Genomic DNA, 12,992 nt, shown 5'->3' on the forward strand with positions numbered 1-12,992 from the left:
TTAGGGATTGCTAGTAAAATGTCCCCTCCAGGTTTTGTGAGGTGTTGTTGGCTTGAGAAATTTCCTGTTACCTTTTTTTTAAAAATTTTCCCTGATGTTATTTTGTTCAGCTTCCATTTTTATCAGTATCATTATTTCTGAATGTTGCCTTTTAATGTATCTTCAGTATTTTGCCAGGTTCTGTTTTACATTTTTTTTTATCATGTGTCTTGGCATTGGAGATATGCCAATTGTGATTGAGGAAGGGGCATGCAGTTGGTCTGATAACAGACAGAGGGAGAAATGGCAGTGGGAATTGGATAGACCTGAACAGAGAGTCAGACAGATGAGAACCCCTTCCAGTTCCTGTTCCCTATCCAAAGCAAGTCTCCACATCTTGTGGTTGCTTAATGCCAGTTCAGTACAGGCATAAACAACTGTCATTGAGGGTTTGATCGTAGATGACAGTGCTGACCTGGTTTTCACTACCAAAACCTCAGATGAAATGAATGCAGTTTGCCCCAGTTATGCACTCCTAAGTTCTTGGTGCAGCACTAATGTAGGCCCATGGCCAAACCACACATCACACTTGCTGTGTAGCATGTAGTTGCATCTTTGGGTTTTGTTGGGTTTTTTTTGGATAAATTAATTACAGGGGGTGGGGAGAGCTTCTTACTTGAACACAGTGAGGCGAGGCTTATCTCTCCACTGCCTGGTTTTGTTCTGACTGAAAATCACTACCCTTGCTTAGCTTGAAATTTTAGGGGGAAAGTTTTGATTGGTATAATGTATAGTGTGGTCCTCAAGGGCTGGAGACGAGTGGTTGTCTACCAGAATTCTGTCTTCTTCTCCAGGTTTCCTGTTCAGCAGTTTCATTTTCAAGTCTCTGAAGCTAGTGTTAGGTATATGGGATAGATGAGGGATTCTGTTAGTGTGCCAGCCACTCTACTGCCACTTCACCTGAGTTGGTAGAGGTGGTCTCAGACCTGGTGTCAAGGAACCTCAAGCTTACCGTGGTGCTTGCTTCAGCATCCGTGCTAAGACCTTCTTGTCCAGAGCAGCTCAGGACGTCACCACCACCCTGGCAACCATGGGGCTACAACAGAATGTTATTGGCCCCCCACACATGGCAGATTACTAGATTTGATGTTTTCTGCTAGGCAGGGCCCCCACCCCTCTTCAATAGTAAGGGACCTGTCAAGTTAGTCCACCCGCAGATGCCAATGGATGTGGATTGTCTCTGAGCGCCCTCTGGGAAGGGTCCTGGTCAATCTGTGCTTTACAGGGCTGAACTGAGCACAGGACATATCCAGCACCCTTCCTTCCCTGCTGAATACAGACTTCGATGCATACCAGGGAACTTGGGGCAGTGAAGCAAGCAGGTATGGCAGCTGGAATATAAATGGAGGAAAGCTCAGCTTGTGTTCCACAGAAGTGATGCTCACTAATGCTTACTTCATTAGGAACTAATGCTCACTTCAGGGCCTACCATATGGCTGTTAGGGTGGCACAGAGGGAATACCTTCCCACAACCATCATGCAGTGTTATCTGGAGGATCTTTCTGCTTTATGTAGCCACCAGGGTGATAATAAAGAACCCTTGGCAGACCATTGTGACATTTGCTAAACACTTTGTGAATGAAATAAAATCTTTTGCATCCTTTTCAGCCTGTAAACTTTACAATTTACAGTGTTACTGGGGAGCTGTCTTGCTACTGTTGTTTGGATGCATTTCAGTTACAGTAGCCTGAGCAAGTGGACAGGGGTGGAGTCTAGAACTTGTTAACTCAGCTCGTCTTGACTTTTAGCATTTTGTCAGGAAAGTGGGGAGGGGGGGTGACCAGGAGGGCCAAGGAGGTGGTGAGGGTCTATTAGAGAGAGGGGATGGTCCCAGATGCCTTAAAGGAGAAGGTTATTAGGTCCCTTCTAAAGAAACCTTTCTTGGAACCTAACTATTGCTCTATTGGTTGGCTGTTTGGCAACATGATCCTGGAGATAGTGGTGACTCAGTTCCAGAACCTCCTAGATGACATGGATTAACCTGGACCTACTTCAGTCTGGCTTCTGACCTGGCTTTGGAACTGAAACTGCCTTGGCTACCTTGCTGGATGATACATTCTAGGATAAGATGGGGTAGTGTGGCTCTGTTGATTTTCCTGACTATTGTATCCTTCTAGACTGCTAGATTAGAATGAGAATTGGGGGTACTGTACTCTGATGGTTCTACTCCTACCTGACAGGCAGATACCAGAAGGTGATGTTGGAGGTATCTATGGGTCCTGCAGGGTTCTATCCCCCCGCCGCCAGCACCACTGTTGAACCTCCACCCATCTGTGATCACCTTCTGGAGCAGAACATCCATTCCGTTTCTCCTTTTTAGCACATCCAGGAGGGGTAGTGGAAGTCCTGCAGTTTGTAATGGGTGGTATGAGGGGTAATTAACTGAAGTTAATTCCAAACAAGATGGAATTGTTGTCAGTAGGGTTGGAATAGCAATGGCAGGAGATCACACTAACAGAAAGTTTCACCAAAGGGTTAATCCCCTCTTAGAGTACTAGAGATGTAATAGCCAGGGTTACAGGGTGCAGAGCTAATCAGTTCCCCTGGATACATGGAGAGAATACTGCCTACTAGCAAGGTGGAGCCAGAGAAGTTGTTGCTATTTCAACCAGGGCTGCTTCTTATACAAAAAAAGTTCAGTTCTTGTGTCAGTGCTTGTGTGTGCCTTTTTGCAACCAAGTAAAGTTTGCTTTGCCAAGCAAACCCTCACTTTGTGGACTCCGTTATTCAGCCACTCTTGCCAACAAGTAGATGTTTCAACTGACCAAGGAGGTGGTTTTCAACCTGTTTTGGATGGGATTATGCAGCCCTTTATGAAATAGTCTCATAGCTTTGGGGTGCTCTTACATCCAGCTCTCACTTTGGATACTCAGGTGGCTTTTTTCTCTCTCTCTCTTTTTGGAACAAGGCACCTTTCACCATCTTAGGCTGTCTTCACACCTGGCATTTTATCCTATTACAAACTGGTCCTTTTGATTCCGGATCCTTTCTGGGATTTAGACTGGCCCTGTATACAGGCATCTCTCAGAGTCATAGCGCATCCCTCTGCTCTGTACCTTTTCATGGCTGGCTGGAGCTGCTTGGAAAAATGGAGACAGAAGGTGGCTGCTGGCCCCTGCCGATCATTGGTTCCTGTAACATGATTGATGGCTCCGCTCCTTCGCCCCTCCTCCCTTCCTTCCTCACCCCCCCCCCCACGCTGCTGTTGCTCTTCCCCCTTATTCTGGCTTCCCAAGGACCCTGTAAGGTGGGCAGATGTGCAGGGCCGTTTGGCCACCCAAGAGTCCACCTTTTGATCCCATCCCACCTCCACAAAGTCAGGCTATGGGCCTTCAGTGTAGTGTACTTGCGATGCTACAGCCAACCCTCTGCACAGTGGCAAGGCATTAGTCACCCCAAGTCCCTTCTCTTGTCCTTCTCTTTTCTGTGCCTTGTCTGGCTTCTTTGGTTCTGTGGTCCGTAGGGAGATCTGGATTGCATTTAATCCGGTCCCCATTTTCAGGTCCACCCTTCCATTCGCAAAGCCAGGAGCTCTACTTTGCCTGTGCCTGGTCTTTTCAAGGAGGGAGGGGAAGCCTCTGGGAAGCAAATGGACTTTGAGGCTTCTTTCTGATGTGGAGGCAGTGGAGACCACCTTTCCCACCTCAGCACTGCTGCCTTCTCTAAAAAAAAAACTCAATTAAAAAAACCCATTAAAAATGACAATTCCAAGCTCAGTGTGATGAATTTATTCAGGAGAGAAGAAAAGTCCCCTTTAATACCCACTGAAATCTGAACTGCCAAGCCTGTCTCCTGCAGGGCTGAGAAGGGAGACTCCCCCATCCACCCTGGGAAGGAAAAAGCCTGTCAATCTGGCGAGCAGAAAGGAGGAGAAGCAGGCAAGGGCTCTGGAAGATGGTCCTCCATGTTCTCATGCATAACATGCCCCGTGAAGTCAGTGGCAGGGGGAGGTTCCAAGCACCTGCACTGGAGGGGATGGGAGGCCTTCAGACTGCTAGTCTAAGTAGACTTACAGTGCGCTCCCAGGCAAGCCTACTGAGAAGCAAGCTGCACAGATTTCAATGGCACTTGCAATGGAAAGGGTCGCTCGTGGTCAGTGACCTGCCCCACCCTCCCACCGATTTGTTATCGTGACAATGCTATGCAACACTGCCCAGCAACACCCCACCCCCCAGCACATGCCCACACACAGCAGGACAAAGTGCTAAGGCGTAAATACACGGGGAGGAAACGGCAATTTCAATCGCAAGCACAGAAAATGCCGGGTTTCCCCGTCCTCAGATAGCACAGTAAGAGGGAGGGGAGGATGCGAGGCAGCAGCAGGAGAGCAGCGGGTGCCATTTAAAGCACCTGCAAGAAAACCTGTGAGTAAAGAAGAACAATCGCACTCAAAAGCCATTTTGAGCTTGGTTCACTCATCCCTAGTTTCTAGGTACAATTAAGTCTCCTTCTGTTCTGGGCTTCTCCATACTGGCCTTATATCATGCGATCAAGATTGGTTACTCACGGAAGTTTGTGGGTCCTTTACATGACATCGTCAACCTCTAGGGCCCCTCCCATAGTTTATGACTTTTATCCCACCTTTGTAAAACCCAGGAAAAGTGTGATTTTTCTCTAGGAAGTGTGATGAAACACTTTACTTGCTGGGTACTTCCATAATGGTGGTGAACAGTATCTAGTGGTTGTAAAATGAAACATAGAACTTGCTGAGAAATAAAAACAGCATGTGTCAGTCTGTGTAAAGGAGCTGAACTTAATCCCGCAAAGAATCTGGAAGCAGAAGCCCCGGTAAGGATGCAGGATTTTAGCCTTGTGTAACGAAACCCTCTGTCTCTGATTCACTCCTCCACCACCACCACCTTTCCTCCTTGCTGTATTCTACTGATCAGTCATGCAATTAGTTTTGTTTCCTCTGCCTGTATACATATTTTTCTTACTTCGATATACAATTGTTTTCTATAGGGGATGCATTGTGTGCTGCTGCTTACATTGCCTTTTCTTTATGGAGTACAGTGTAGTCCTAAGCATGTTCAGTCAGAAGTAAGACCCACTGTATTCACTGGGGCCGCTTACTCCTTCTTAAGTGTGTTTCATACTGCAGCTTGAGAAGGTGCATGTGGGCGCCAGGAAACATTCATGCAACTCAAATGGGCCCTCTCCTGGGTTGTGTGGTGGTAGCTGCCTTTGTAGCTGAACTTGTGGGCAAGTGCTCACCAGCTCTTGGGGGGGGGGAAACTCCTGCTCTATCCTGGGGTGTGGCCATTTGTAGCACATGCAGGCAGTCCCCTGTGCCATGGGGAGCATGTATGCTTGCCCAGGATGGTTGGCAGTTGCCCACAAACTTGGCTTTGGCTAAAAACAGAGAAGAGTTCACTGCTTCCTCCTTCAGGATTCCATCCAGGGGGAGGGAGTCTGGCTTAGATGTGATCACTGGTTAAGAGTTTAATACCTTTCCCCCCAGTGTTGATGTTAGCATAGTTCTTTATTGGGCAGAGGCTACTACAACATATTTGCTTAAACCTTTGTTTTTCCAGGGCCAGGGAGAGCAATATTGGTGGTTTTATTAGACTTAGTACTGTGGCAAATTGGCCATGGGCATCCTGTGCCATCCCAGCTTAGCCCATTCTTCAACACATCATCTGCTCCCTAATTACTGGTGGTATATGGGTTTGTGCCCATAGAGCAAGTACTTAGGGGAGTACGAACCCCACTTAACGTTCTGCTCCAGGGTCTGCTGGAGGGGGAGGCGATCTGTCCCTCCCGCTGGAATCCTCCCTGGCCGGTTCCATTCCACGGCGAGCCCACTTCCGTCTGCTGCCAGGCTGCGGCCGCAAATGGCGTCCGGCGTAGGGGATGCCATTTGCGTCCCTGCCCTTGGCCCTGATTGGCTACATAAATATTTTGGTAGCCAATCAGGGCCAAGGGCAGGGACGCAAATGCGTCCCCTACACCGTGCGCCATTTTGTTCCGCAGCCCGGCAGTGGATGGCTGCGTAACGAAGACAACGGAGCCAGACCAGCCGCCGCCAGGTAGGGTCCATCCCAGGGGGATTTCGGGTGGTGGGGGTGGGGGTAGTCCGTTCCGCCACGGACTCCGGGGGACCGAATTCTAAAGAATCTGGCCTCATTGGAGTCCGTGGCGGATTTCTCCACCATCCCTACAAGTACTACTGAAAATCTCCATGTGGACACAAAGAGAACAGTCAGACTTCTGATCTGGCTATAGCATACCTACCCTGATCCACCAAGCTAAACACAGCGCACTGGCCATGTATTGTTGCTGACCAGGGGGTTGATAAACTTACCGTTTTGCTGCCTGCCTGGGACTGAAAAAAGGGCGGCTGTCTCTCACCTAGCATAATACAGGGGTGGGGTGGGGTGTTCAGCTTGGTGGGCCACAACTTGTGCAGGCCAGGCATATAGACCTGGGAGCCTGCAATGGCTGCAGCTATGGAATCCTCTAATCCAAGTTCACCAGTTGAGGAAGTTGGGCTTGGCAAGGTAAGTTAACCAATACACTGGGTCAGCAGAGGCCCAAGATAACTAGGAGAAAAGGACAGAGGTGATGAATACAGGGAGTTTATCTGTTTTGTGCATGTATGTGCATTTAGTGTGAGAGATGTAAGTGTATGCGGTACTTCTACTTCCCACATTTTTGTCACCTTGTGTAGGTTTTAAGTGATCATATTGCATACAGATATGAAGTACTGGCTATTATTGGGAAAGGGTCATTTGGACATGTTATAAAGTGTTTGGACCACAAGACAGGTGAAAAAGTGGCAGTGAAAATAATAAGGAACAAAAAGAGGTATGATCTGTCCAACTTTTTATCAATTTTTATAAATTAATAAATTGTATTGATAAAATAAAAGGTTGGAGAGTAAGGTAAATGGAAAGAAATGGTCACCATGCCTTGTTTTAGTTAACTACAGTCTGATTTATTGTTTTATTATGCAGCGGGAAGGGTGGTGGCCAGAAAGCTAGAACATTTTTTTTTTACAACAAAGGGATAATAAATTGCAAAAGTTATTATTATAACCTTCTTGCTAAGCAAACAAACTGATTCAGATTTGTTAAATTGTTATAAGTTGCTTTCAGAGTATTAGAGCAAATCTTAAAAAAACAAAATATAAGATTACATAGCAGAAAGAAAATCTACAATAAGGAAACAGGTGACAACTATCAATTGGTTGTTAGGCTAAGAAATGTCAGATTCTGCTGGTGACATGTTAGTGCTTTGCAATTTGCGCAGTGCACCTGCCCTGAGAACCATTAGCGCTAGAGCTCTTCTCAACAGTCAATGTGAGCAGCAGTAACATAGAGGAATGATCTAGCTTCTGCTTCGTGCATGTAATCCCTCTTCCCTTGTATTTAGATTTCATAATCAGGCTTTGGTAGAAGTCAGTATCCTCAATGCTCTACGGCAAAAAGATGAAGACAGTGCACACAACGTTGTCCACATGAAAGAATATTTTTACTTCCGTAACCATTTCTGCATTTCCTTTGAATTGTTAGGGTAAGGCACTTTTTCCTATATATCTAACATTATAAAGAATCTTGTGGCCTCTTAAAGACTATTATTATGGCATAAGCTATCATGGATCAAAGCCCATAGTTTGGTGATCATGCTGAGAATCCTCTATTAAAAATGTCTTGTCACCTTCATGGAACTGTAGTTCTCAGGGTTGCCTAGGAAGAGAACCGTAAGTACTGTCTTCCATAAAAGTGAACCATTTCTATTGCATGGGAGAAAGTGACAGGGTCATATTTGGTGACTCCAGTGAGGTATGGCCAAAATGTGTCCCAAGGCTCTAGCACTGGTCACCAATCACTGGAGCAGAGGTTATATTTGTCCCTAAGCCGAAAGATGTTCCCAAATGTAGATCATTCACTGTCTCCCACAAAAAGGAACAGCTGTACACACAGGAGACAGTTGCCTTCTCCCTCTCCCATAAGAAACTTGTAGCAATGGGTTTGGGATGATCAGGTACCTTTGTCAAAAGAGGAAGATGTGCTGTACTGGAAGCCAGCATGACTAACATTAGCTCACTGGTTTTAGAGATGTCGTGGATGCCCAACTGGATCTGGGAGTCCGCCACCCCCCCACCCACAACCTCCAGACTGCACTCACTGACCTCCTGCCCACGTTTGCCCCTGCTCGTGCCCTCCCAGACTCACCCTGACCTGTCCAGCGACCGCCCACCATTTTGCCACTTTTTTTGTTGTTGTTGTTTACAAAAAAAGGGAGCTTGAAAATGCACATATTTAAATATGCACAGTTTGGGGTCGGGAAAGCTTAATATGTGCAATATTAGAGGCATAATGCTCTCGTGGTGATTTCTATGTATATAAGACATGTCTGCTAACTTCCTGGTTGCTTCATATTTTTAAGTCTATGGACCTGGTTTCTTTCTGTTTTTAAATCTATGTTCTTCAACTTGTAGTTTTGAGATGCGCCCTTGCTCTCTGATTGGCCAAAGTAATAGGTTATGAACTGGCATCCTTGTTCCCATTCTGTGCCTGCTAGGAGCGGGCATGAGCAGTGGGTGGCTGTGTTGGAAGGGAAAGGTAAGCATTCTCCTTGAATGCAAACCGGCAGTACAGGGATGGAACTGAGTGGGCAGGGGGCTTTTCCATCTGAGAGGGGAACACAGGCAAAGAGAGGGCATTTCCTGCCTGCTTGCTCATCCTCCTATCTGTATTTTTTGGGGTGAGGGGGCTGGTGCTTGGTCTCCAACCCTTTATTTTTGTGTATTGGGAGGTGTGGTGCTTGTCCTCTGTGCCCTTCTGTTTGCTTGTTGAGGGTGGGTGGGTAAAGCAGTGGAATTTCCAGCCAGTTCACTCATCTGCTCACATTGCTTTACCTCCAGGCTTTTGTGTTTGGGGTGGTGGTGATGCAAGGGCATTTCCCATTCTCCCCCATAGCCGCCTGCCTTGTGTTTGTTGTGGCACTCTGGAGGTTGTTTGGTGCATGTGGGGAGCATGTGCAAAGTTAAGGAATTTGCTGTGTGCTTGCTCACATGCCTGCGCTGTTTTTGTTCATGGTGCGTGCTAGATTTCTGGGCTTGCTGGCTGCCTCATCCAGCTCCATTTGTTTGTTTTGCGGTGCATTGCGGTGGAGGCTTTTATGGGGGAGGAGGGAAGCCAGAGCCTTTCCCTCCTTGTCTGCCCACCTGGCTCCTTTCTGTTGGTGGCAGCTGCCAGGATTGGCACTTCATGCAGTGCGGAGGTGGCATGGGCGAAGCTAGGGGATTTCCCCCTCCTCTTCCCTCAACGTTGTTTCTATCCACCCCACCACTCCAATTTTCCTGGCCCAGAGGCATCCTTGCTTCAGCTCTGTCCTTCCATCATCAAGTTTTTGGAGATTCCTAAATGGCACATTTCTCTCTGTGTGTGCTCATGTGATATGGAGTGTCCCTGTGTGTGTGACTGAAGGTGGTTAACCCATGAAAGCTTGTGCCAGTTAGTACTAGCATGTTAGTAGTCTTTTTTATGGTGCCACACAAGCCTCATGGTTGTTTTTAAAGTTGGGTTTCCCAGTAGGATTAAAAATGGACATTGCCTTACTCATGATTTCTACATGTGATCTCCCCCAAAACACCTTAAAATCACAGATCTGCAATTTCAGGTTGGTTTGAGGGAAATCCCATATTAGAATCATGATGATCCATGCCTCTGATCCTTCTATGCATGCTATGGTTGTGCTGGCAAGTTTGGATGTTTGTATTTCTATGGCAGGAATGTTTGGATGTTTGTATTTCTGTTATAACTATTTCTTGATAATGTTTGGATGTTTGTATTTCTATGGCAGGAATATTTGGGTGTTTGTATTGCTGTTTCATTTATTTGTTAGTAAATGATTTCATATTTGAACTATTTTGTAGTCTTGTCGTCTTTCTAAATTGACCCCACCCCACCCCCACCACGGTGGCCATCTTGTGAGTAGCCATGCCTACATGGTGGCCATTTTGTCACTGGTGCCCATGGCACTTTGTCAGGATTCCAAATGCGAAAAAGGTTGGGGACCCCTGTATAGACATTTTCATATATGTCAGCCCCTCCCTATGAATGTCAAAACTGAGATAGAGAAATTCCTAATTTTTGTACTTTTGTGTGTGTGTGTCTGTATGTGTAATTATATATATATATATTGCTGCTGACAATATATGGTGCTGCCTTCATCTCTAGGGTTGCAACCTTTGGTTTACAAAACTGCTGGCACCTAGAGTTAAGTGCCTTGGGACATGCATTGTATTCAGGTTTAAACCTTTTCAGTCAAGAGTAGAATAAACTAAATTTAAATGTTCTTTCTCATCCCACAGTATAAATTTGTATGAATTAATCAAGAAAAATAATTTCCAAGGTTTTACCTTGGGATTGATTCGTCGATTCACCCAGTGTATCTTAAGATGTTTACAACTGCTATACACAGAGAAAATTATCCACTGTGATCTAAAGCCTGTAAGTACAGTCTTTTTGATACTGAGGAAAATATAATAACACTGTGCACGGAAACTTAAATATTGTTGTGGGAGGACAAACCTTTCCAAAACTGCTAGAAATTTTGATTTCCTAGCAGTTGGCAATGAAACGTAAGTGTGAAATTGTGTCCTCAGATCTGTACAACAAAGCATAAGATTCAAAAAATTGTCCTAGTTCTAGTGAGCATGCCTCATATGTACTATTCCTCATTTCTGCAACAGTATGCAGTTTACAGCATTTTCTACCATTCTTCGTTCATCATCTTAACAACCATGTGAGATAGTATAGCTTATTTTTAATCCTTCTCTTCATTTTGGATTATTATTGACAACAGGTGGCATAAAATACATGAAGCCTTCTCGCCCTTAGTTTGCACTGCTTCGCGCTCCGTGGATTATCTCCAGCATCACACTGCAGGGAGAATCGCAGGTGTCGGCATTGCTCTGCTGGCAGTTGCACAACCACTAGCAGAGCAACTAGCAGAGCTAGCGCAAGCCTTCCCATGAAGGTGCAATGAGCTGTGTGACCCCGCATGCAATGACTTGAAGAGCAGCTTGGGGAGCATCTCATGCGACGGCTGCACAGCAGCTTTGTGCAATTAGAATAGAAGTATTAGATTGGACATTTGCGTAAGAGTGGAAATAGGGTTTCCACAAATACTAGAAAAAATGGTTCCTATAACTGCTCCTTTAAGACCTTACTCAGAAAAGGGGGATTAGAAACTGACCTATAATTAATTATCTTGGATGGTGGGAGAGAATGAAGGCTTTTTAAAAAAAAGGTTTAAGAACCTTTTTTTTAAAAGCCTTCATTCTCTCCCACCATCCAGGATAGAGCAGGGACGGGAAACCTGCAGATGTTGCTGTACTCCCAACTCCCATCAGCTCCAGTCAGAGTGAACAATTATCTGGAATGATGGGAGTTGTTCATAAACAATATCTGGAGGCCCACAAGTTCCTCACCCCTGCTTTAAAGAAGCTGGAACATAACCCTCTCTCAGGAAAGCATTTCCACCACCCAAGTGGCCAGCCCATCTCTGGTAACTCTTTTAGGCCAGGATGGACATGGTCCAAAGAGCATGGGGTTGGTCTCATTCCTCCAAGGAACATGTCCACATCCTCAGGCTGAGCAAACTGAGACACATCTATCAAAACTGGACAAGCAGCTGCCTCAATTATCTCACCAGAATCTGTTCTCAATGAGTCCACGTTGGAGCACATGCAAGTAATTTGATCAGCAAAGTGTCTTGGAAACTTATCTCAGTGGGCTTCGGAAGGCTCCGTTCACTACCCTGGATTCAAGAGTATCCCTTCATCACCTGAAACAGCTCCGCTGGACAGCACTGTGCTAGTGTAATGGAGACAGAAGAAGGACTAATTTCCCTTTGCTGCCACAAATTAGGCCCTACAATGGGCTCTGACCCATGTTCAATTGGATGTGACCTGGGTTTTTTTCCACCATCACCCTAGTTGTCTCCTCTGGTGCTTCATTGCACTAAACGCCTTAGAAAACCAAGGAGTGTGTGATCTGGACCCAAGCAGAGGACACTGAGGAGTGACTGCATCTACCACTTGGGTATCTCCCCATTACACAGATCAACCAAAGCTTTGACAGCATAGCCAGCTCTAGTCGTTATAAAATCTCCCAAAGCATTCAGGAATCCCTCAGGATCCCTTAGTCTCTAAGGGTGGACCAATTTAATAGGTTCCCCCACTCCTGCAGAAGTCTCAAGAAATCTAAATCCTATTAGGTAGTGATCTGTCTATGGCAACAAAGTTCTTCTGTACCTCCGACCCACAAATCACCTTCATTTTGACTAACAAAAAAACACATCAGGGGTGTGCCTTGTCACATGTGTAGGGCCAGATATTGAAACAGACCCATGCTTGCCATGGAAGCTCTAACTCCTGAGCTGCCCCTAATGAGGGGGCCTGGGGGGGGGGGGAACCAACTCCATCTCCAGGACCCTTTTGCTGGTTCAGGCAAGGAGACAGTTGGGTGGACAGTACATCATGAGAATCCCTATCCTGTCTTGGTAACCTGTTAAGAGATGCACACACTCAAATCTTGGAGACTGCCAGACAGGGGACCTCAGCAGGAGAATGGTGGTATAAAAGATCACTGAGACTGCACCTTCCCATCCATCAGTTTTCACCTGCTGGTGCACCCGAAAATCTGGCAGGCATAGGTGGGTCAAGCTGACCGCTCCATCTTCCCCCAGCCTAGCTTCAGCCATACATGCCATGTCAGCTTGTTCATAGAGGATGGCACCCTGGATGCCAAGCTCTTTCCATTTACTGACCTGTCATTGAAAAACAGCATTTCATTACCTGATGGGTTACCACTAGAGCAGTCAAGAGCATCTGTTTGTTAAAAGGAGGAACAGCCACAAGGTATCTCCTTTCCCTTCTCCTCCACTGGCCTTTTCCACTTCTACTGCTGTTTCTCCCCCTGCTGGGAACGGAAATAGCA

The 12,992-nt window shown here is 46.1% G+C and overlaps 1 protein-coding gene across 1 annotated transcript in view; it reads left to right on the forward strand.

Moving 5' to 3' along the window:
* Nucleotides 1-12,992, forward strand: part of DYRK4 (dual specificity tyrosine phosphorylation regulated kinase 4) — a 168,997-nt gene that overhangs the window by 92,895 nt on the left and 63,110 nt on the right. The window contains exons 9-11 of the mRNA XM_084860015.1: nt 6,710-6,846; nt 7,414-7,554; nt 10,361-10,499. Of these exons, the coding sequence (XP_084716141.1) occupies nt 6,710-6,846; nt 7,414-7,554; nt 10,361-10,499 (417 nt within the window). The remainder of the gene's footprint in view (nt 1-6,709; nt 6,847-7,413; nt 7,555-10,360; nt 10,500-12,992) is intronic.

This window comes from Heloderma suspectum, chromosome 5, assembly GCF_057233095.1.
Source record: "Heloderma suspectum isolate Gila_16-S chromosome 5, 16-S_ref, whole genome shotgun sequence".
In the NCBI taxonomy this organism is placed as follows: domain Eukaryota; kingdom Metazoa; phylum Chordata; class Lepidosauria; order Squamata; family Helodermatidae; genus Heloderma; species Heloderma suspectum.